The sequence below is a fragment of the Contarinia nasturtii genome, unplaced genomic scaffold (genome assembly GCF_009176525.2).
Source record: "Contarinia nasturtii isolate CC-2019 unplaced genomic scaffold, AAFC_CNas_1.1 Cnas_scaffold_129, whole genome shotgun sequence".
NCBI classification, from domain to species: domain Eukaryota; kingdom Metazoa; phylum Arthropoda; class Insecta; order Diptera; family Cecidomyiidae; genus Contarinia; species Contarinia nasturtii.
The window spans coordinates 12,285,295-12,308,195 of NW_022197486.1; the positions used below are offsets into that span (position 1 = coordinate 12,285,295).

General features: G+C 33.3%; 1 protein-coding gene across 10 annotated transcripts in view; it reads right to left on the reverse strand.

Moving 5' to 3' along the window:
* The window catches only part of LOC116348797 (transient receptor potential cation channel trpm), a 51,787-nt gene that overhangs the window by 20,560 nt on the left and 8,326 nt on the right, over window positions 1–22,901 (reverse strand). For 5 of the 10 annotated variants that reach the window (XM_031779972.1, XM_031779946.1, XM_031779998.1 and 2 more), the window contains 4 exons: window positions 10,109–10,191; window positions 9,533–9,695; window positions 7,275–7,415; window positions 1,911–1,983 (listed from right to left, as the gene is read on the reverse strand). In XM_031779972.1, the coding sequence (XP_031635832.1) occupies window positions 1,911–1,983; window positions 7,275–7,415; window positions 9,533–9,695; window positions 10,109–10,191 (460 nt within the window). Of the gene's footprint in view, window positions 1–1,910; window positions 1,984–7,274; window positions 7,416–9,532; window positions 9,696–10,108; window positions 10,192–15,733; window positions 16,443–22,901 lie in introns of those variants that run through there. The other 5 variants (XM_031779982.1, XM_031779964.1, XM_031779919.1 and 2 more) reach the window with 3 other exon arrangements.

The following is a 22,901-nucleotide window of genomic DNA, read 5'->3' on the forward strand; positions in this document are numbered from 1 at the left end:
GTCGCGACCAGAATTTTTCTTCTCTTTCTCTTTTGTGTTCTGATTATATTTTGTTTTGCCATTGTTAACAATGCCATCAATTCAATTCAATTTTTCTCTGTTTATTTTTCCAAACATTTTTTTTTTTTTCAGAAATCAAACAAAGTTTAATCGTTATCAGTTTATTGTGTACTGATGCTTAGGGTGCCTCGTTTTTTAAAAATTATTATGTACACTAGGGTGTTTCCACATGGAAAATATCAAAAAGTGGCTAGCATCATTTTGAAGAGCGTAAAATTCTGTATAAGATCATTTGATTTTCGATGCTGATTGGTCGCCGATGTCACTTCCTGGACTAAAAACACATTTGTGAATTGATTTCATGTCGCATTCACGCCAGAATCTGTAATTAATGAAATTTTAAGATTGAACAAAATTAAAAACATGAAAAATAATTTTAATATCAATATTATTGCTTAAATATTTAAAAAGTAACACAAAAACTAACAATTTTACCACAATAAACCAAAACAATGCAAAATTGCCAATTCATTTGACACATAACCTGTCATTTGTCATGCGTGAGCGAATCACGCTTCAAATGTCATTCTGTCAAATGAATTGGCGAATTTGCATTGTTTTGGTTTATTGTAGTGAAATTGTGAGTTTTTGTGTTACTTTTATTAATATTTAGGAAATTATTTTTATATTAAAATTATTTTTCATGTTTTTAATTTTGTTCAATCTTATATTTTCATCAATTATAGATTTTGGCGTGAATGCGACATGAAATCAATCTACAAATGTGTTTTTAGTCCAGGAAGTGACATCGGCAACCAATCAGTATCAAAAATCAAATCATCTTATACAGAATTTAACGCTCTTCAAAATGATAATAGCCACTTTTTAATAATTTTCATGTGGAAACACCCTAATGTACACCCTCCCAGGAGAACACCTGTAATGTTTTTTCATGTTTTTGGCCATTTGTGATCATTTTTGCTATTTTTGTATCGCAAAATAAATGTCAGATTCGTTTTTCGCATACCCAAAAACTTCCCCAATACAAATTTTCACATCATTTGAAAAAAAAGGCGTCCAAGAGGGCCGAAAGAATAGCGATGGGTCGGATGCGCGATTTCTACATGCATTTTTTTGAGAAAAAAACATTACGGGTGTTCTCCTGGGGTCCTCCCACCTTTTTATAATTTAAGAAAACGCTGCACCCTACTGATGCTACGTTTTAGTTTGACAGCAATTATTCTTCTTGAGATTTTTGTTTCTCTGTTGTTTTGTACACAAGAGTTTGAATTGAGTCGAAATGCCATTTTAATGTCAACTTAACATTTGTCTGACATTTCATGTTGTTCCAAATTCAAATATGATACACAATACAGAACGGAATGGAACGAAAAATGCGAATAAAACTGAGACAGATTGAGGGTGAGAGACATAGACAGAGCGAAAAAATAGAGCAAGAGAGGAAAATTGATGTGAAACGTTTATATCTTTTGATAAAAAAAATAAGATATGCGTGAATTATTCACATCCTGAAAACCTTTAACTCAAATGTTTCCAGCAATTTTGAATAATCCGGTAATTTCAACTCTACCGTGTTTCGACTCACTAATTGAATATGTGTAGCATCGAAAATGTCTAAGTGAAAAGGAAATTTACGCCTCTCTTTGTTTCAATCGTACACTGTCACTCCTGCCGTTTGCTTGTCTCCCAGTGTGTATGTGTTTCGGATTTTTATGATCTGTTTTACTAATTTAATAAAATCACTGCCCTAAAAAAAGAACGAGAGAAATAAAACCGGGCCCATGCGACAACAGGGCAAATGCAAAAAATTTACGACTAATTTCGGCTCTTTATGGATTCAATTATAGTAGATTCTTTTGGGAGAAATGTTGAATTAGCAAACAAATTACCTGTGTTTGTGCCACCTGTAAACACCCATGCGCCCGTTGTTTTTGCCGCTTTCAATAATCCTCGTCGTATTTCCTTTATTAAGTACAAAATAAGGAAAGGAAGCAAAGAGAAGAGAAGAGAAAAAAATTAAAAACGATGTAAAAAGGAAAAGGCAACTGTAGACGATAAATGGGGTTCAGAAGAAGATGATGGAAAGGGATTGACTTTTCGAAATTATAAGCAAAGACGGATGGTTCACCTCAAAGCCCGTCATACCCACATAAAAAAAAAAACATTTATCTTGACTCGTAGATATACTTAACACAAACGTTATTATTCCAATGTGTGCAATCCAAGGTATTATCAACTATGCGAAATATGCCAAGAATGCGTCAATCCGCTCGCATTCCGAAGTGATAAAAACAATTTTCGTTCCATTGCAAAACGACGAAACGAATGGAAAACAAGAAGAGAGAAAGTAGTAAAGCTTGAAATAAGTGCGTTGATACCCCTTTGAACATTTCAAATGAAACATTTTATAATCCAACATGTACATTTGTACAATCACAATATATAGATATCTAACATAACAACTCTGAATATTAAATTGTGTCAAATCAAAATGAAAATGTTTTATGTATAATATAAAGAGAGAGAGAGAGAAAGAAGGAAACAATGAAGAGAACGTATATGCACGTCGTCAGCGAAATGACTTTCTCATGCGATGCTGGTGTGTGCAAGGTGTTAAATAGAAAATACCTGCTGCCGAGCTTATATAGTTTAGCACCGTGTGCGAGTGACATGCAAGCCAGAATGCTTGCTTTTGATGACATTCAATCTCGATCCACCAAATATTTTCCCTATACATATACACACACTAGACCTCTAGTGGAACAACGATAAAACGCCTCTTTGAACACTCATTTTCATGCTTTCTTCGATTTTTTTCTTTTACAGTCAATTACAATTGTTTTATTTGTGTGTATGCGTTGAAAAACATGTGTCATGCCATAGCACAGCTACGATGTCTTGCATTAAACTAATTGCTGTTGACTAACATACCATGTTCACAGCACACAATCTAGTTTTCTCCATCTCTCATTCACTAATGTCGTTCAAATCACATACAATCCTTCTGCTAAATCCAGTACACGCATCACAAACATACACATATTAATATGATCTCTTTCCACAATTTTCCGTCAATTTAAAAATGTATGCATTTTTGATGTGGTTCATATAGTCGAAACAAGAATTCCAACATGTTAGATAACTTTGTGCAGTAATAACGAAATTGTTCCTATTTTCATTTCCATTGTTATGCAATATATATACATTTTCTCATTATCTCTCTCTGTTTTCTTCAGTCAACAAACACATCATATACAACCGCTCAACGAATAGTAAAACGATAGCATTTCAACAATGTGCCTTATTAAATGTTTTAACATTGGATTGAGCTTCTAGCCAGATGTGGTCAATGTTATAGTTCTTGTTCTTCGCTTTACTAGTACATATCATCTCTTTTTTTCTCCTCGGATTTGTCACCACTATAATGGGGGATACCATGATATCACATGTTTAAAGGATATCACATGTTTATCGGAGAAGATACACAGGAACATTCAATTTCTCAACAATAATTCGGAATTGTTATTATTCTATTTTAAACGTTCAATCGATGTTTGAACAAACATACACAAAAGATTCAAAAATTGCGAAAATGTAATAAAAAAAGTTTATTCTCATGAAGGCATACCGCTGAAGCAATGCAAACATCAATTTGGAGTATGGTCATGTAGTTGAACGACAGTCGTACGTGTGTATATTTGTGTTTAAGCACGCTTCGAAAAAGTTGTTCAATGAAAAAACCATTGATTGCTGGTTAAAAAAAAAAAACGAGAAAATCTTAAATTGAATGAAAATCCTTCATTCAATGCAAGTATCTATCTCCCTGTGTCGCACGGTATACAGAGGCGTATCGTCTAGTGTGTGGTATAGGATATCCTGTATGAATTTTGTCAGGAAAAAAAAAATACTAATGGTAGTTTTCAAAAATTTGATTGTCACCCGTGACAGTAAACTGACTTGTTTGATAATACATAGTGTAGACGGAGCGACTCTCTATACTTGAGATGCGCGATCCGCCCACGCACACTCATATGAGTGCCGCATATATATCACACACATTGTAGCGAGAATAGTTGGAATGTCCCGTATGTTATATTCGTATACGGTCAACGACGAAACCGTTGCCATCAACACTGTAAAGCAACCTCTTGAAATCACTACAAATTTTTTGAAACCATCCCCCATGATACGCCCCTGACGGTTTCATACACACAAATACACAAACATTCCATTCCATTTTTTTGTGTTACTTGATTACGCGTCCAATTGCTTATTTCACAGTTGAATTGAAAATGAGTCGTTTGGAATGGTTTGAAATGAAACCGCCAAACCGATTTGCTTAGAATATATGATAACTACACACCGAACATTGTAATATAGATAAAAAGTAGATGAATAAATTCATTTTCGGTCAATGATGCGATGAAAAAGAGAAAATCAGAGAGCGTATTATATTTAAATGCAATTCTCTGATGGCTCTTAACAAAGTGCTTAAATATTAATGACGAAAATGACTTAAAGCGAATTGAATTAAGTGAGCAAGAAACATAAACACAATAACTCGTTATGATTAAAGTGTTGGCATTGACTGACTTTTCAGAGACAGCACGCGCGGCGCGCGCATTCACCATCATCTTGAATAACAAAGCGTGCGATAAGAAGAGGAATATAACGTACTCAATCATTCCGAATAATATCAATCTAAAAAAATACATACAGATCGAGACACGGAACAAACACCTATACAAACCCACTCAAGTACATAAATTGAAATGTCATATATATCTCGACAGTTTAAGAATGGTTCCATTTATAATTTATTGACAAAATGCGTGCACCTCTCAAATTCAAACAATTGTATTTATGATAAATTTGAAATATCGATCGAAATGATGTGATGATGTGTAGTGGCATTTTTTCCCATTTAATTCGTTTCGAAAAAAAAAAACAAAAAAAAAACACATGAACTCATTTTGTGTTGCTCAAGGGCCGTCAATTGCTTGAAGAAGGATTTCTTTCGTAATTTCCTTTTTTCTGTTTACTAAATCATTCACTGTTCGCCAGTAAATCACGTGAATACATAATTTATAACAGATTTTCATATGCTAACAGACAACTTATTATACACACTACATATGCATGCGATTCAAATCATGAAATTCAGCGGGATGTCTCACAACCGTGTGAGTATACTGTGCTGGTATGGTGTAACTTCGAAACGTATCACATTTTCGTCGCATATGTCAGGAATTTATGATGAACTGGATTTGGCGTGTTTGGCACGTGTACAATCAATGACTACAACAAATGAAAAAAAGAAAATTGATACATTTTCAATTCATTCCTCATAAAACCATCGCATTTGCATGTCAAACCAAATCAATGGCCACTCGATTTCAATTAAAGATAAGTTGAGCAAAGAAAATCCATGCTCGTATGTATACATGAAATGTGCAGTATGCACGAATCTCATATGTTTGTCGACCATTTTGTGAATGTTTCAATTAAAAATGGGCGCGATTATTGCACTAAGATTACTTCGTTAAATAGCCGACCTCAAATCTTACAAGGCCATTCATGAATCACATGAAAAAATGTTTAGCCTTTCTCTGAAACGATTTGACGTGTTTGTTTGTAGGTGCACGTTTTTTTTTTGTTTGTAAAATTGCTTTCTTACACACGTTTTTCCGTCGTCATCATCAGCGTTGCACGGAAATAAAAAAAAGTACATCCTGAAAAATTCTTTTACCGCATTCACTTAGTTTCGAAATGAATTTTTGCTCATTTACAATTATTTCTAATGATTTTTAACGTAATGTGATGATGAAATGAAAACGAACCCTCGAAACAAATTCTCCAAGACTTTTTGAGACGAAAACTAACACAACACTGTAAATATGCAAAACTCACTTGAGGAATTGAATGTGAACGAATGAGTGTGTGAGTAGAGAAAAACGGAAAATTAGTAAATCATATGTATATAGTACAGTGTGCATGTGTTCAGCTCATGTTGAGCTGAAATAGATCCATAAGAGAGGAAAAAATAACGTTAGTTTTCTTGTTTGAATGTGGTGATAAAAGTCAACACAAATTTGGTTTCGATGGCAAACGCCGCCGATTGTGCACAGCTCAAATGAAACCACCAAGAAATTGTTGTCTATTTTTAGATTAATTTTCTGGTATTTATGCAGCGTGTCATCTTGCTGCGTGTTTCGTGTTAGCATCGAAAGCAGGAGTAACATTTGGAATTGCGGTTTCCGCAACATAAATTGCTTTTTTTCTTCGAATACATATTGCAATGCTCCCGCTATTTGAAGTTGCTCATTTATATAATAATTGTTCGAGTGTTTAACTACAAGCGATGTATGTGTAAATGTATAAGAGTTTGCATATACCAACCCTCATTGAAACGATCATGCGAACGAAACACTTAAACTTATATCTAGATAATTATACAGAATCTTATAAAAATCTGAACGTATTATGACAAGCTATCAAAACCGAATCGTTCAAAATGAATTGCAAATTCCTTGGATTGACACGGTTAAATTGGCGTAAAAGGTGTCAGTTGACATTTTCAATGAGATAACTTCTTAACCGATAAAATATAAACAACTTTGATCCGATTTTTTTTATATATTAATCGGTATGAAAGTCAATGAAAAGTGAAATTGTCGTGGTATTGAAGTGTTTTCGATTTTGTTTTTTATCGTCATTGTCTTTTAAATAAGATAAAAAACAAAATGCAACCATTATTACGGTACTTACAAAAAGATTGGCAATGCGTGTCATTGTCCCTAAATATGGGGCCGAGAAAGCATGGGAATGTTTAAATATTTTTTTTTTGCATAAGAATTTTAAGATTTGGCGTGTATTCAAGAGATGAAATTTCAGTCAACATTGGTGAACGTTTCGATCCCACGTTATGAAAAAATTGCACTTTTTGTGGCTTGATGGAATTACCCTTATCAAACAGACTCCATCAATTTCACAAAAAATTCTTGCAGATTACGGAAGTTCAGAAGCCACGGATATTTTTTTTAAAGAGATTTGACACATCAATTGTTCAATTATATAACACGCTGTGATTTAAGTTTTCTCTCTCCACACCCAACTTATTGTTACGATTTTTAAGATGTGCTTCCACCACTCTTTTATTTAAAAAAAAATCGAGGAATTAAACAGGACAACCATCACTTGATAAATCTTTCTGCATTATGAACTAGATATTAATTTATATATAATATACGTACCTTTTTGAGTTTTGGCTGAAGTTCGAAATTTGCTTTGCCGCCTTGCACGGTGATAAGAAGTTTCGGCAGCTCCAAATTCCATTCTCGTGTAAAAAGTTGTACTAACAATTCGGGTCGAGTTTCATACGATAAACGAACATACTATACATGCCGAGATTTTATGTCATCGTTATTCCATCAAATACGCATGAAAGCACAACATTGACGGCGCCGCAACCACCATCAGAATTTGAAGATGAAGCAAAACAGGACGAAATACAGATATACACACACAAAAAACATATACAAAAAGAGAAAAATGATCTCGAGTATGAAAGAGAAAGTAAAATACACCAAATGGAGTGAATGTGAAAGTTGAGAACGATTTTTTTACGTGAGAGGAAAAAAAGATAAGATACTAAGCGCCCATAAGCTCAGTATAGCTTTAAACGGAATTCGTTTTGGATTCGTTTTTTTTGCTACGTATGTCAGCTTATTGCTATTTTCTCTCACCCTCTCCCTCTCAAACTCTCTCTTAAAACAATTTCTTTAAAATCACCGCTTTATGACTATGAATGTTTGCTTGATTTGCTCACGCACATGATTTGCCACACGAGTTAAAAGAATATGAAGGGAAATGTGGTCGAGTGAAATGCCTTCATGCATTCATATCTATATCATGATCATCATCATCATCGAATTCAATGGCAATGTGTGCATGTGTGAAAAGTAATTCAATTGAAAATCCAGGCGAGGAAAAGAGAGATAGAGAGCGAGGGGGAGGGGCTAGGGGAGAGAAACCAATGCTAGTTTTTCTAGTTTATAGCTAATTTACTAGTTTTTAGCTAATTTACTAGTTTATTGCTTGAATAATCTAATAATGCTAATATTCCTTTATGAAATTGCTAGTTTTCTAGTTTTTTGTTCTGTCAAATGACAATCAAATGATTGTACTGACACAATGAAGTATTTTGACGTTTTGTTGTTCAGACATATTTTTATGTGTTTTGAATAAATATACACTTATAATAGTGAAAATTAGTTTAATTATTCTTTTTTAACACAAAATCGTGCATAAAGTACCTGTTTCTTTCAATAGTCGACTTGTAAAATTGATTTGGTCACCAAATCATGGCAGAATATCAAAATGGCGGATCAAATAATTTTTGCTAATTTTTGCTAATTTTTCTAGTTTTTGCTAGTTTTTTTCTAATTTTCCTAGTTTTTACTTGAAATATAAAAAACTAGCTAATGGTTTCCGTCCCCTAGGGGAGGGGTTAAAATGAAAAAGAAAAACCACCATAGATTTTGGCAGGCACAATTTTGCTGACATTTTTATATAATTTACGTGCCATTATACAAATGTTTGGCCACAAATTTTGCCTTTCTTCCCATTTTGTCGAGAGACGAACGTAAAAAAAACATAAAGGCATAAAGACACCGCTCAATTTCGAATAACGCTGAAGGATAAAATAGAAAGTATGCCAAATTCTATAAAAAAAATACTCATAGCAGTAGCAGCCTGCAGGCATGTTCTAGCAATTCGCAATGATATCACCAATAAATTTATATTAGCGAGTAAAATTCAATCACAAAAATATTGTTCGGAACGAATTGGAATTGTGAGCATGTAAAAAGATAAGCTGCTGATATTTCTGTTCACAACGTTTTTCTTCGGGATGTTTTTGTTGTTGTTTGTTTGTGATGGCGGCAATAGTGGGTGCTTTTACCAATCGATATAAAATTTTGTGTGCCCATCGGCAGCATTTCAGTAATCGTTTTGTTCAATTTATTTCTTCGTCATTGATTCATTAGCCGATTGCGTTTGTTGAAACATATTGTATTGTCAACAATGTATTTGCGGTTTTGTATTTAATCATTCTGTCTTCTCAAAATTCGAATTATTCGCTTCAGTTTTTCGCTTTTACCGAAAATTAATGTGCCTTGCTCATGTTTGTTCGCTGTGAGTGCAATTCAATTAGCACCAAAATGAAATCAAGAGCGGAAGAGTATGACAAAATTGAATTTACACAATTATTCACCGATTTTCGTGCGATTAGATCTTTATTTAATGATTAAATCGATCTGTCGATGACATAAAAGCTCTTTTTGCATACACACACTATTGAAGCGATTAGTTTTCGGTTTGCTTTTGAAATTTTGAGCACCGATCTTTCTTTCTTTCAGCTCTCTGCCATCCAATTTGGCATTCTATTTGATTTTCACATCTCGAATTCTCCTCGTTTCTTTGATTTCACATTGAATTATTGATAGTTTACCTGTGCTTTGGTCGGATGTGCTCCACCTTGAAATTCAATTGTTCCATATGCATCGGTCGGATGCGGTCTCGTGTGTTTATTTGGTAGCCATACATCTCCTGGTGAACCGGGCTCAATTCCAGGTATCGTAGGATGTGTCTGACGTGCTTGACCACAGCAACATCTGAACAAAAAGGTACAAATTTATACACCTGTTATTTCTCTCACAAAACGGCGTCAAGCATATGTTAGACCGATAACGTGATAAAAATTCAACTATAATAATGTGTTGTATTGTGTTTTTTTTATATTTGCGATTGACTGAGTAGCTAAAAGCAGCAGGTGACTGAATTTCTACCAGTTGATTACAATGAAAAGCTCATTTGAAGCGAAAGTGCCTCTTCACAGTTCATATACTTGAAAAAACACATTTCATCCATTTTCGGTCTCTATCTATACTTGAATATTAACGGCATGGCAATGCTATTAGTAATATTATATAATATAAAATATTAGGCGATTACTACAGCTGCTTGTGGCAGTAGAGTTGGTGGTAGTGATGGTAATGGTTGGTAGTTACGATTTACAAATACTTACTTTGTATCATCTTTTGGGCTAGGTACGAATTTAACGCAATCTCTCTTCTGAAAGTTTGCTTCAATCCAACTTCGTGGAGAATGCTAAATTGATTGAAAAAGAAAACGAAAAAGATTAGAAATGCAAATGATGACAAAATTTAAGCTTAATATAGACAATGTCTGCATCATATATTTGTATTGCTTGTCTTACAAGACATTGAAGACAAAATATCGAAACTCGTTGCAAGAGAAAATAACCAAGAGACATCCAGTCAGCAACAGATAGACTGAATGTGTGTGTATGAGAAAATGAAAATAATAATTCATTTCTCCTAGACAACCACACCAAAATCATATCTTCACGGTCATTCAACAGCGTATCTACGGTAAAATGCTGAAAGCAGCCATAAAGATATAAGTGGATACGAAGAAAAATGCCAAAGGATAAATTTCACGTTTTTTTTCATCGAATATGCAATTTTACAACACTACATTTATGTAACGGTGGTAAAACTCTTGCGAAACAACACTCTTATTTGTGTTGAATTATATAGAAGGTGAAATACTCCAAGTATGTATGATGATAACATTAATAATAGAATAAGTGAAGCTTCAAAGAATATTTTGATAGAAATATGATGAAAAAAGATTAGATGGAAAATTTGATCATAATCAAAAGCTAACCCCTTATCAACTGGTTACTCTCAACATCGGTTTGATAATATTATTTGATTTAATAAGCATAATATTTGTTTAGGGCTTGTTTTCGTTTACCATCGTTTTGAATCGTTTTGTTTTTGTCTGTGGCCTATGTTGGGTGTAAAATCATCAAATATTCTCGCTACAAAAATAAATTCTCAACAAATTCATTTTTGACGATAAATCAATTACATCGAATCAATTTTTATTAAATAAAAGCATTTTTCCGCATTTTGACTTTTGTCTGTTGTTGTTTTCTTTTTTGGTTCGATCACTGAAGAGATGCCGAGGATGGTGCTATTGCAGAGGTTTGTGGTTTTGCTGCCCATATTCTCACACAGTCCGTTCGATTATTTATAATATTAAGGTGGGTTGAGCGCTCGTAGATTCCAAAACGAACGGACATTACAGTCAAAATCATTGCAATATGTTTCCATTTGTTGTATAATGCGCTCATGAAAATAAAATGGCCCTATGCCCACGTGCGGAAATCTTGAAATTCGTTTCATTGATATTCTCAATAGAGCAGTGGATACTATTTGTTGTATTCAGACGTCGGGATTTCGAAGATGGGTAACAGGGAAGTGAGTGTGTAGAGAATAAAAAACGTACAAACGAACAAAAAAAAGGAACATAATTCGTAATATTCTGGAATACGTACAAATTCCATTGACCAAGACCACACATTCATAATAGATGCAGTCATCCGTTCGTTCGATTCGTTCTTCTACTTGTTTCTTGTGTTATTTTTTTTTAACTATTGGCCAATGTTCGATATAAATATTTTATGTGCACATGAGCTGACTATTAAATATTTCATTCATCTGGTGGTTGGTCTACCGTTATCACACATACGCATCTCGAAATGGTAGCTGACACAGATTGTGGGCAAGAATACAACTAAAAAATGCAATAGGAAATAAATCAAAGGGTCTCCAATGAAAATGCACTTAATTTTAAATTTCGAAACAAACTTTTTCGATTATACATAACTTTGGTTTGAAAAGTGTTATAAACGCTTGGTCTACGTTTATATTTCCATCATTCGAACCAAACAACAATTTAGTTTTTTATAAATGTACACGTCGAATTATTACCATGGACTGTATGCGCAAAACTTCATATAAGTAACACACAATTATTTAAAACAATTTTCTATTAGATGGAACGGAATGTGTTTTTTTAAATTGTTTCGTTCGTACATTCGATGCGCATCCTCACAACAGGAGGGTAAAGCAGGTTACTGTTGGTGATGGGTCGTTGTACGAAATGCGTTCATTTCGAAAAATCTATATACTGAAATCATTCCGGCGTACAATCAATTTGTATATTAAAAGCTTGTAACTATTTCGAAATTAATCATTTGAAAACACATATCCGACACATAAATGAAAACGTATTTATTTTTCACTGAAGATAAACGATGAGAAGCGAATCAGCTGTGGTTGACTGACGGAAAATATAATTTCGCGAAGGGGGTAATAGAAAATCCAAAAAACCGTATGCCATTTAATATATCTCACACATTGCGGCACTCATAGAGAATCTTAAGCATTTTATGTAGAGAAAAGAGTAATTGCAACAAATTATACAATAATTCTACTTCAACAACAGTCGCAAATATACAATGTATAGAGAACCGCAGCCTATGTATGTGTGTGGTTGTAAATTAAGCAGAAAATATACCGAAATTATGAAATTCAATATGCATTACACAATCTCACCTCATATCGCAATTCTCACAGGAATTCAATTGCTTCGCACGTTTGAAATTCTCTTATTCTCTCTCTCTCTCTCTCTCTCTCTCTCTCTCTCTCACAAACACACACACTATTTTTTCGCTTGCTTGATGTCAGTTGAAGAAAATATCCCGTTTATTATTATTATTCTCTCCAACGAACAATATAAATTTCTACCGTTTTTGTGCGAAGCATATGCGAGAGATAATTTTTTTTTTTTGAAAAATGCAATATATCTTGTTTTTACATTTTTACCGTATATGGAGGAAAAATATTGGTTGCAAAATGGAAGTAGGCTGTGTTCGTATACATACACTATATTATTTATGTGTATGTATTTGCAAATGTACATTTCGTTTCATGTACGAAATTCACATTTTCGTTAATTTCGATATTTAAGTCGGTTATTTTATTAAAATGTATGTTGTGTATATGGTATGTATTATGAAAGACTCACTTATACAATATGCGTAATCGCAACGAAATGAAACAATGTTTTATGCAAATCAGTTAAATAATGTGCATCATTGTATCGTTATTTTGTCATTGTCTCGGCGACACATACCAAATCGTTTGGAAAAATCGTGCGAATACAGCGACACATTGTCTGGGTGAATGAGTGAGGGACATACAGATCGAATGTTTTTTTTTTCTCATTCGGTTTTTTTTTTAAACGTGACAATACAGCGATAAAAATAGCACAGAATAATGCTCTTTTCGAGATTAAATCGTGCAAAAAACAGAAAACACTCAGAATAAAATGAAGATGTGTGAAAATTATTTTATTTAACGAGATGTTATTCGTCTCGAAAACATTTTTTTTTGGTTTGGTTTTTGTTTCAATTCAAGTGTCTCTTGTGTGTATTCATATTCTACTTTGGAGAAAATCTTTCTTTGTCACCAATTGAGCGACATGACACACAAAGATTCATTTGTGAAGAAAAAATTGCCACAAATGGCAATTGCCTATGAATTTAAAATTCATTTAGAGAACAAAAATTGATTACCAAATAATAATAAGGATGTGCCATCTTCGGTTCGTAATAATGCTTTTGTTTCCTTTGGTATTTTGCCTATATTAGAGAGGCGGTAATTTCTTCGGAAATCCATGAAATTCATTTGTCTAGTCTTTGGAATGTTTGTCGTTTTGAATGGAAGTTTTGCGCGTGCACTCACTGTGTGTAAAAATAATGTTATGAACAAAATTTGTAAGAAACGTTACGCTGTAATTAATGTTGACATTCTTCAAATGCTTTATGACTATATCGATTGAACTTTAACTAACACGCAATTAGTCACTTAACATCAATCATTCAAAAAAAATGACGGCGGATAAAATCCTGCTATACCAATTATTCTGCATGTATACCATAATTAAGCTACGCGGAAAGTGTTTCAGAGAGAAAAGAGCAAGAAGGATTGAGTGAGTGAATGAGAGAAAATCGTCGCACATGAAAATCACATTGAAAATGGGTAATTTGCTGAATTGACCTTATTTATGGTTGTGATAATGATATTTTAAGAGAAATGCATGACAAAAAAAGTGCCAATGACAACAATATGTGGAATGGGTGACATCGTCATCACGTTGAACGCTGTAAACAAACATGGCACAATTACACTACCTCATTTCTTTTTGTCGCGGGCTACCGTTTGTTGTAGCGATTTTTTTTCTTCTCATTTTTTGTTTTGTTTTGCTCGTGTCAAAGTGAAACATAAATAATCCCCGCAAATAACAAAGAAACTTCCGTAATACGGAAATATGCTGAAATGTTGTATAGCCTTTAGTATACACCATGCACCAAAGTCTTGCATGCCAAAGCAAATAAGTATAAATAAAGTTATGATACACAATTACTACACAAGAAAACTAAACCATTTTTTGTTCATCTTCTTCTCTATTGTATTCACCTTCTGTCATATTCTCTGTTGAATCTCAATACGAAAGTCAAGTTTTCTACATTTTTGCATATTATACAGGTAACTGACCATGTCCACGATACATTTTAAATTGTATGTGTTATAAATTGTTTTGCATTATATTTTCAATCAAAAAAAATAAAATATATGATGATAGCGCAGCTTTTCTACAACTTCAAGGGCTTTGAGTGCGCGATTCTCTGTATAGATTATCATTTTTCTTCTTCTTTGCAGTGAAGGTGACTTCATACGTTTAATAAATATGAGTCAAACTGAAAGTGAACGTATTTGGCTTTTTTGTCTTTTAAAACGAAGACTTATTGCAATCTGACGACGAAGAAAGAAAGTATACAGCCGGCAATGAAATGGAAAAGCATCACTTGAAAAAGCGTTGTGATTTGATTAAAACAGCTGAGTCTTTGTTATATTTGAGATGATGTGCTTTTGACAGATGATTTTTTTTCACGGAAAGTGGTGGCGCTCCATTGTGTTTCGATTTAAAAGGCTACGATTGTTATGAAAATATTCAAATGAACAATTTTATTTATTCGCTCAATGTTATTATTCGTTTCTTATTCTATCATGTTCTTTTGTATATATGGCCATGTGCTATCTATCCCGTTTGTTTTCCTCCATTTTGCCAAAGAATGAATTGAAAAATTCTTCATTCTCACCAAGCGTGAAAATTACGCAAAGCAAAAAGCTTTTAGCTTAAATTTGAATGGTGCAAATTGATAAAAAAAATATAAAGCGCAAGAGTCAGAGCGAGAGTGTGAATGAGTGAGTCAGAGAATATCGCTAAAATGTAATTAAAAGAACAAAGAGCGAGAAAACGGAAGAAATTCAGTGGGATATATAAACAGTAAAATGTTAAATGGTATTATCCTTTATATGAAAATATGCCTTTGAACAATTATACATTTATGACGTCCTGCTACACGTATAAACTACGTGAGAATGGTTGCTGTAATTGTTGTTATGGTGTGATAATGCTTTTGTTGTTGTGCTTTCTGGATTAAAGTCGAAAAGTTGTGCGCTTTATTTGTGTAATAATGCAATGTTTACCCTCTGAACACACACGAATGCGTAATTATTCGTGATCGTATTCCCAACTGGTATTCACAATGCGAGAGAGTGGAAAACAACTAAATAATATCGCATTCCTTATTCACAAGTTTATTTTGGGTTTTGTGGTGATTTTTGTCGTGGGCCATACACAGAGAGGAACAAGAATATTTAAAAAAAAATAGAATACACGCACACATCAAGCGTTGAATGTATTTTACCTGAGAATGGGCATCGCCACATGTTTGTTGCCGTAGCAAATCTCGAACGTTGAGCAAAAGAAGTTTTGTAATCGTTGTATTGGCTGTATTTTTCGTCATGATAGTTATAATTTATATTTTCGTGTTCAATGCGATCCAATTCAATTCGTTTCAATATTTTCATTGATGTTTGATTATTCCGTTATTGTATTCCGTTCGTTTCGCATTTGTGCGTAATTCTTTTGTTACATATATAATTGAGTGGGTTGAGCTTATGTTGATTGAAAACCCTTCGCTTTTATTTATTCAATATTTATGTTTATCCCTTTGCACGTACTTTCACACACTCAAACAATAATAGAATCCCCACACATTCTAAACAAACAATTTTTAATTGATTAATTATTGTTGGATCATCAATAGAAAATGGAAACGTTTTCATGTCTTTCGTTCGTTTATTTATTTATTTATTTTTTGATCCCACATTCGCCCGATTTCGGTCTAATAGTGGCACACACACACAATTGCTGCTATCACGACTTTATTTTCACGAGTTATTTTTGAATTGTGAATGAATGTATACACGACACTCACAACACTTCATCCGACTCAAATAATAATGGATTCAATTTGTCCAGTTTGTCAGTGTGTAAATATTGTCACCATTCAATTGTTTCATTTAACGAAACAAAATGACATTGATTACCACCATAACTTTTTTTTATCTCTCGAAATAACCTTAGATTGATCAATTTATTGGTTTTAATAAAATATAAATGAAACACCCTTTCATAACACAACTTTTTTTTATAAAAATAAACAAACACAAAGTTACGAATTAAATTTGTCTCGCTACAGCTGTTTTTTTCTTTCTATTTTTGAGCTCGGTTTTATTCTCTTTAATTGATTTGACGTTTCAACGAACTAAACCAAAAAGGGCAAATAAAAGAAATTCCACGATTGATGATATCAACAACAACAACAAAATACTTATACTTAATAATCAGTGTACATCATTTAAAATGGAAAAGTATAAAGCGCACGCGCTCTGGATTTAAAACATTTCAATTTGCGTCGTTGAATGAAACTGACAAGTGTTTATATACAAAAAAAAAACACACAGACCAGAAATGTGTGTCGATCGTTGTTATCTCTTTCTTGTATAGAAACTTATAATGACCGTTACAAAGTAGTACTGATGAAAAAAACGATTTGAATCGAAATGTATCGTCTTATCGACCAATTTTGTAGATTAAATGCAAGCGGCAAACTAAAATAACAATAAATGAATACGCGCGCTTACTCAGTTGTTCGCTAGAAGTGTTGAAACACTTGCGGGTTCATAATAAAAATCTTAATTAATTCACAACCAGAGAGAGTGAGAGATACTTCAGTGTGTATTCATTTCGATTTCATTTACGTTCCATACAATCATCATATTGATGGGAATGAGAGAGAGAGAGAGCGCAATTGCTCACGCTCAAATGCTTGCACGCACGCACGCACGCACTAACTCAAACACTTCAATGTTACGCTTCATTTATTTGAAACCCAGCCATTTTGTGATGGTGGCCTCCGTTTTCACTGCGAAAAACAAACAATTGCACAAGCACACACCAAATTATTCCCAAAGAAGAGTAAATAGACGAACAAATAAAACCAAAGGGAAAAAATTTAATAAAATTTAGGCATAAACGAAGCAATCTGACACAGAAATGGAAAATATGCTTTTTTAATTATTTTAATTGAAGCTTCAGAGAAGAAGAAAATTCAACAAAATCTTCCAAGTTTTGCTCTGTTTCCTCTTTGTCTAGATGTGTCGTTCTTATGCACGAACGCTTCTCGACTTAGTCATCATCTTTCGATCTATTCGGATAAAATTTCTTATCAAAATATATATAGACAAACACTCACACGCACACACACACAACCTCTCGAACATAGTCTGGCATTGTGTATATAATTGTGATGTGCTTGTGAATTGGTTTAAGATTGTTTATATAACGCCTACAACTATTATCTCCGACATGCAGAATCGTTCATCCTACATTTAGTATATTTCAATTTAGAAACATATTATGTCACTTGAATGTGACATGCTGTAAATTGGCTTCCCTTCAATATTTTTTGTCATATACAGCCACACACACTAATACCGAGCTTTTAAATAGATACAAACACACACAGATATTGAATGTTGATACGTCGAGCAATTGATAAGCAATTGAGTTTTAATCGGTTCAAACATTATTGCTTCACTGTTAAAATTCAACTAAAAGTGCATCTAATGCCAAAGATGCTAAGCGCTTACGCTACCTCTCAAAACGTATAATATTCAGAAATCTAACACATTGCGCGTTCATGGTGAATTCAAAACAAATCGCTCGCTCTTTATATCTATCTGTCCTTCTCTCATTTTTTAGTCCGATTCTATAATTAATTTGGTTGTTTGTGTACTGTCGAAAAATTTACTTCCGCAAATGAAAATTAAAAACAAAAATTCCGGAAAATGTTTGTTGAATGCTTTTGCATATACGTGCACATCAAATGCGGCAGGTAACATTTGCGTGTCGATTTTTCATAAAGAATTTGCAATGAAATGTGATCAAACGAATTCATTTTTCGAATGGAAATTGCATGCGAATGCTGTGTAAAACTGGTAAATCTGTTGCTGGGGCCCGAAACTTTCAATTTTCCGTACATAAATGTAATTAAATGGGTTTGTGTTTATTCTGTTGATTACACTTTATGTTTAAATTCGATTTTGATTTGAATATGCTTATTGGTGTTGTTATAATATTCATGGTCAACTTATGGCCCATAATGATTTTGTAAATGCAAAAGTTTTGCATGTCTATGTTCAAATATTCGATGGTGTATGTGTGGTATTGAAACTATATAATCATTCTCTGTGTGTTCGGTTAACAAATGTTTTATTAGTTGAAATAAATATTTAAAATAGTGCATGGGCAAAAAGTCGAGAATATTTACGGGGGCAAAAGTTTGCAATTCTAACATAACTAATGTATCAACAAACAAACATCTAACGAGTTGGTAATTTTAAACTTCTGAAAGCATTTCGGGTATATGAAGGAGCACAATCATGATCGTCGTCAATTTCAAGAAAATGTTAAAGTTGTGTGAAAATATGTGAAGCTTTCTTGCCATTGGTGCACATCAACGAACGGAGCAATAGAGAGAGAGAGAGAGAGAGAGAGAGAGAGAGAGAGAGCCGAAGAAAGAAAAATCAAGATATGAAATGATAGAATATGTTTCTTTGGTCCGACAAAATTTTTGCTATATAAATAAGATTTTGATGATAATAAATATAATGAATGGTACATTCAGTGCCCATTTTATGGGGCAAACGAGATCAATTCTTTCCCACATCTTATTCCTTCTTTTTTTTATTCTTTAATTCGAAAATCCCAAAAAAAATGCAAACATAAAACAAATTTTCACTTCTCGTTGCTTTTTCCTCCCCATCTATATCGTACGGGATTCAAAGTGAATCGATTGAACTCGAATTTGGAAGTTTTCCATTCGAGGCAATCTCATCAAAATCAATAACTTTTCGGGCTTCATATCACAATATTTTAATATTAGATTATCGAGTTTATGCGTTTTTTTTCTTCATCATAAAACATCCATTTCAATCTCAGCGGCTTATATTCAATTTTGCACAGCACGTGCAATCATTCGTGTGTGTTTTTTTTTCGAATGCTGATGCTGCTGTTGCCCTTTTATACTTCACGCTTTTGAAGCTTTTGATTTTGACCGACGAGAAAGTGAAATAAAGAGTGGCGATCTAATTTCCAATGTATATAGATTTATGCATAATAGAGTTGAAATGAAAACTCGAATCCAATTTCCGTAACTGCTAGTATGCATATTTGGTTTGGTGGTGTTGTTGTTGTTTTATAGAGTTTAAAAGGAAAAAGTGAGCGAACGGGCAAATTACATTAGATTTTTTCATTTTACACCAAAATATTGTTATTAAGTTAAAACAACTCCGCCGCCCATCGCACCAACGTATGTGTATTACTCAATGTGGTATTACGCGTACAATGGCACGGTGAAATTCCTACAGAATTCACCTTCGATATACACACATACACACTATTTTTTAATAGGATTTTCCGACTAAATTTTAATATTGTTTTGTTATTCATTGGAACGTATGCATATTATGAACTATTTTTGTATCATTTTGAACTCAATTTAAATGCATAGATTTTAATATGGTGAATTGCATACATGTCAAATTCAACATATTACCATCGTTATTTCGGATCAATCTCGATTCATCTTGTGTTCTTCATTCTTCATGCATCAACCTATGTATAACCAGATGTGATTTGTATGCGAAAATCAAGTGGTCTTATGAATGCATTGAACAAAAGGATGCAGTTGTTTCACACTTTATTCATTAACACATCTGTTCAATAAATACTATGTTATACAATTTGTACGTCGCTTAAACTAGCAATCATTATGTACATAACAAGCTAGATCCCGTTTATCGCATATAAATTAACTAAAATTGATTACTCATTGAATTTAAAATTCATTATTCCTAGTATATTTGCTCTCTTTCATTTTTTTCGATTACTGGTCAACTCTTGTTTGCGTTTGTTTTATTCGTTATAATAAAAAAAATATGTATCAGAGTTTCAAGTATCATAAAATAGATAAAAAAGATTGCGTTTTGGCAATATTTCAAAAAAAAATTTTAAAACACTCTACAATTCACATTTACTTTTAATGATGCAAATAAATTGACCATTATTCAGCAATTTTCTACATTTACACATGTACTATACTTCCCGAGTGGAAAAAAAGTGACTAAGTTACTATTGACTGTAAGTGACTATAGTTAGCTATATTCATGAATTTTAAAATTTTGTATGGAAAACAATCGACTATAGTTACTCAGTCAGTCAGGCGATTATTTTGGGACGTTTTGACTATCGGGTGACTATGATTATTGTCAACTATAGTTAGCTGTTGCAGTTAACCATAGCTTACTTTAATTGATTGAAGTTAACTAAATTTAACTAAGGTTGCTTGTTTTTACAGTCAATAGTCAGTCAGTTTGTCCCAAAATAGTCAGTCACTTTTTTTGTACACGGGTTTGCACTACTGTACTGCACATATGGTTCAAGTGGTTTTGTTTTTCATTTGGTTGAACAAAAAAATGGAATTGAAGAAAGCGTAAAAAAATCGCATATAAAAGCTCGTTGAATTGAAACATTTTGCAAAACAGCAGCACGAACAAATGTTCTGGTCCTTGAAAAATTGACATGATTCAGCTAGCATATCGAGATTTTTTTAAACAAATGGCAGGAATAAATTCTGTTCTTTACGCTCGGTTTTTTTTTATTATTAATTTGCACACCAACATTTCGCAACAAAAGCACAACAAAATGTTGCCAACAGATTACCGATTAACGATTGTGCAAATGATTGGAACGAACCAATTGAATATATCTCAAAAGTGAATACGAGAAAGAGAGCAACAAGAACAAAAATGCAAACCGTATGTACATTCCACTTCGATTCGCTTACCGATGTTTTCGATGAAAATACATTCACAAAAGCGGAGAACGATAGCGATAAAGATGGATACGTTTTCAAGTGGATATAAATTAGTTCACATGCACATACAACGATATACGCAAATCATTGTAATGGAACTCGCATCGATATTCATGGCATTTTCTAAACGATCGTCGAAAATATAACCGCATAATATCAATCAATTCACTTCGGAGAATACTTAAAAACCACGAATGAATTGGATTTTTTTTTTGTTTTTATTTGTGTTGGCAGATTCTTTTGCTAACGGTGTATGAATGAGAGAGAGAGAGAGAGAGAGAAAATGTAGAGGATTGTAAACATCATTGCGCGAGGAAAATTTGCAGTCAAACATACACACGCTGAGAGCGATGGATCAAGATGATGGTGCGATATGGCAAATGATGCGCATGAAGCAAACGAGAGTGTTTATGTCCCGGACTTTCGCATTGTCCTAATGAAATATTAATGTGATATTAATATTGCAAACAGCTACATAAGTTTACATCAAATAACAGTTGAGGATTTGGATTCATTTCCATAATGAAAACGAAGTTGCAGTTAAGTATTATTTCGCATATTTTTGGTATTGCGATATAAAATCAATTATAATATTTAATTTGAGCACCGCTTCCACCAGGTTTTAATGACTAACACTTATCTGTAAAACGCGCACCGGCTCGTCCTCATTCGATTTGAGTGGTTCGCTTCACCATGAGCCACAATAACAAACGCAACAATAGCAAAATGTGTGCCGAGCTTGGCACGGAAAACAATTGTAGAGACAAAAACAGAGATAGAGTGAGAGGGAGTACGTTTCATTTGCGTTTTATGAGTTGGAATAAGTGTGCACTAAAAAAGAAATGATAAAAACCCTCCTATTTTTCCTGTTGCTGATGCGTTCTCTAAAACAAATAATAGCCACATCTAAATGCAGGTTTTGTTCTTTCGCGAGTGCTTAAAACTTCAAGTATAAAGTGCATGATATTAGCATCTTGAGTGCGGAAAACAACGAAACGTGAATAATAGATTCGTCAACAATTTTTTCCTCTGCGTTTGTCATGTGCGCAAGCACACACACACACACACACATCCTCTGTTCGCGCGTGACCTATTAAGCATTGTGAATGAAGAAAAAATTGTTTTCATCTAGTTTTGCGCGTGTTTCTTTTTTACTTTTGCTCTGCTTCATTGCGATTATCTTCCTGTTAATCCGCTAAAATGTTCTGTATCATCAAAATGAATGAGTTACTTAGCACTCATTCACTATTCGAATTGAATCAACTTTTCCCATTTTCCGGCTGATGCATTTTGTAAAGATAAATACAGCGATTAACAACATGAGAAAATGTGAAATGAAAATGTAAAATCCAATTGAGTAAAAGACACATTACGAAATCGACTCTATGTTTTAACAAATTTAATCTTGTTACATTTAAAATCGAAACAAAGAAAAGCTCGCCAAATGAATGGAATTATTGCGAGATCTTTTTTTAATCATCAATTGTTCGAATTCATTTACTACACACCTACGATGGGATGGCAAGAAAAAAAAATACTTTGCCATTAAATTTATACTCGGCAACAGCTGAAGATGAAATAAATGTTATGT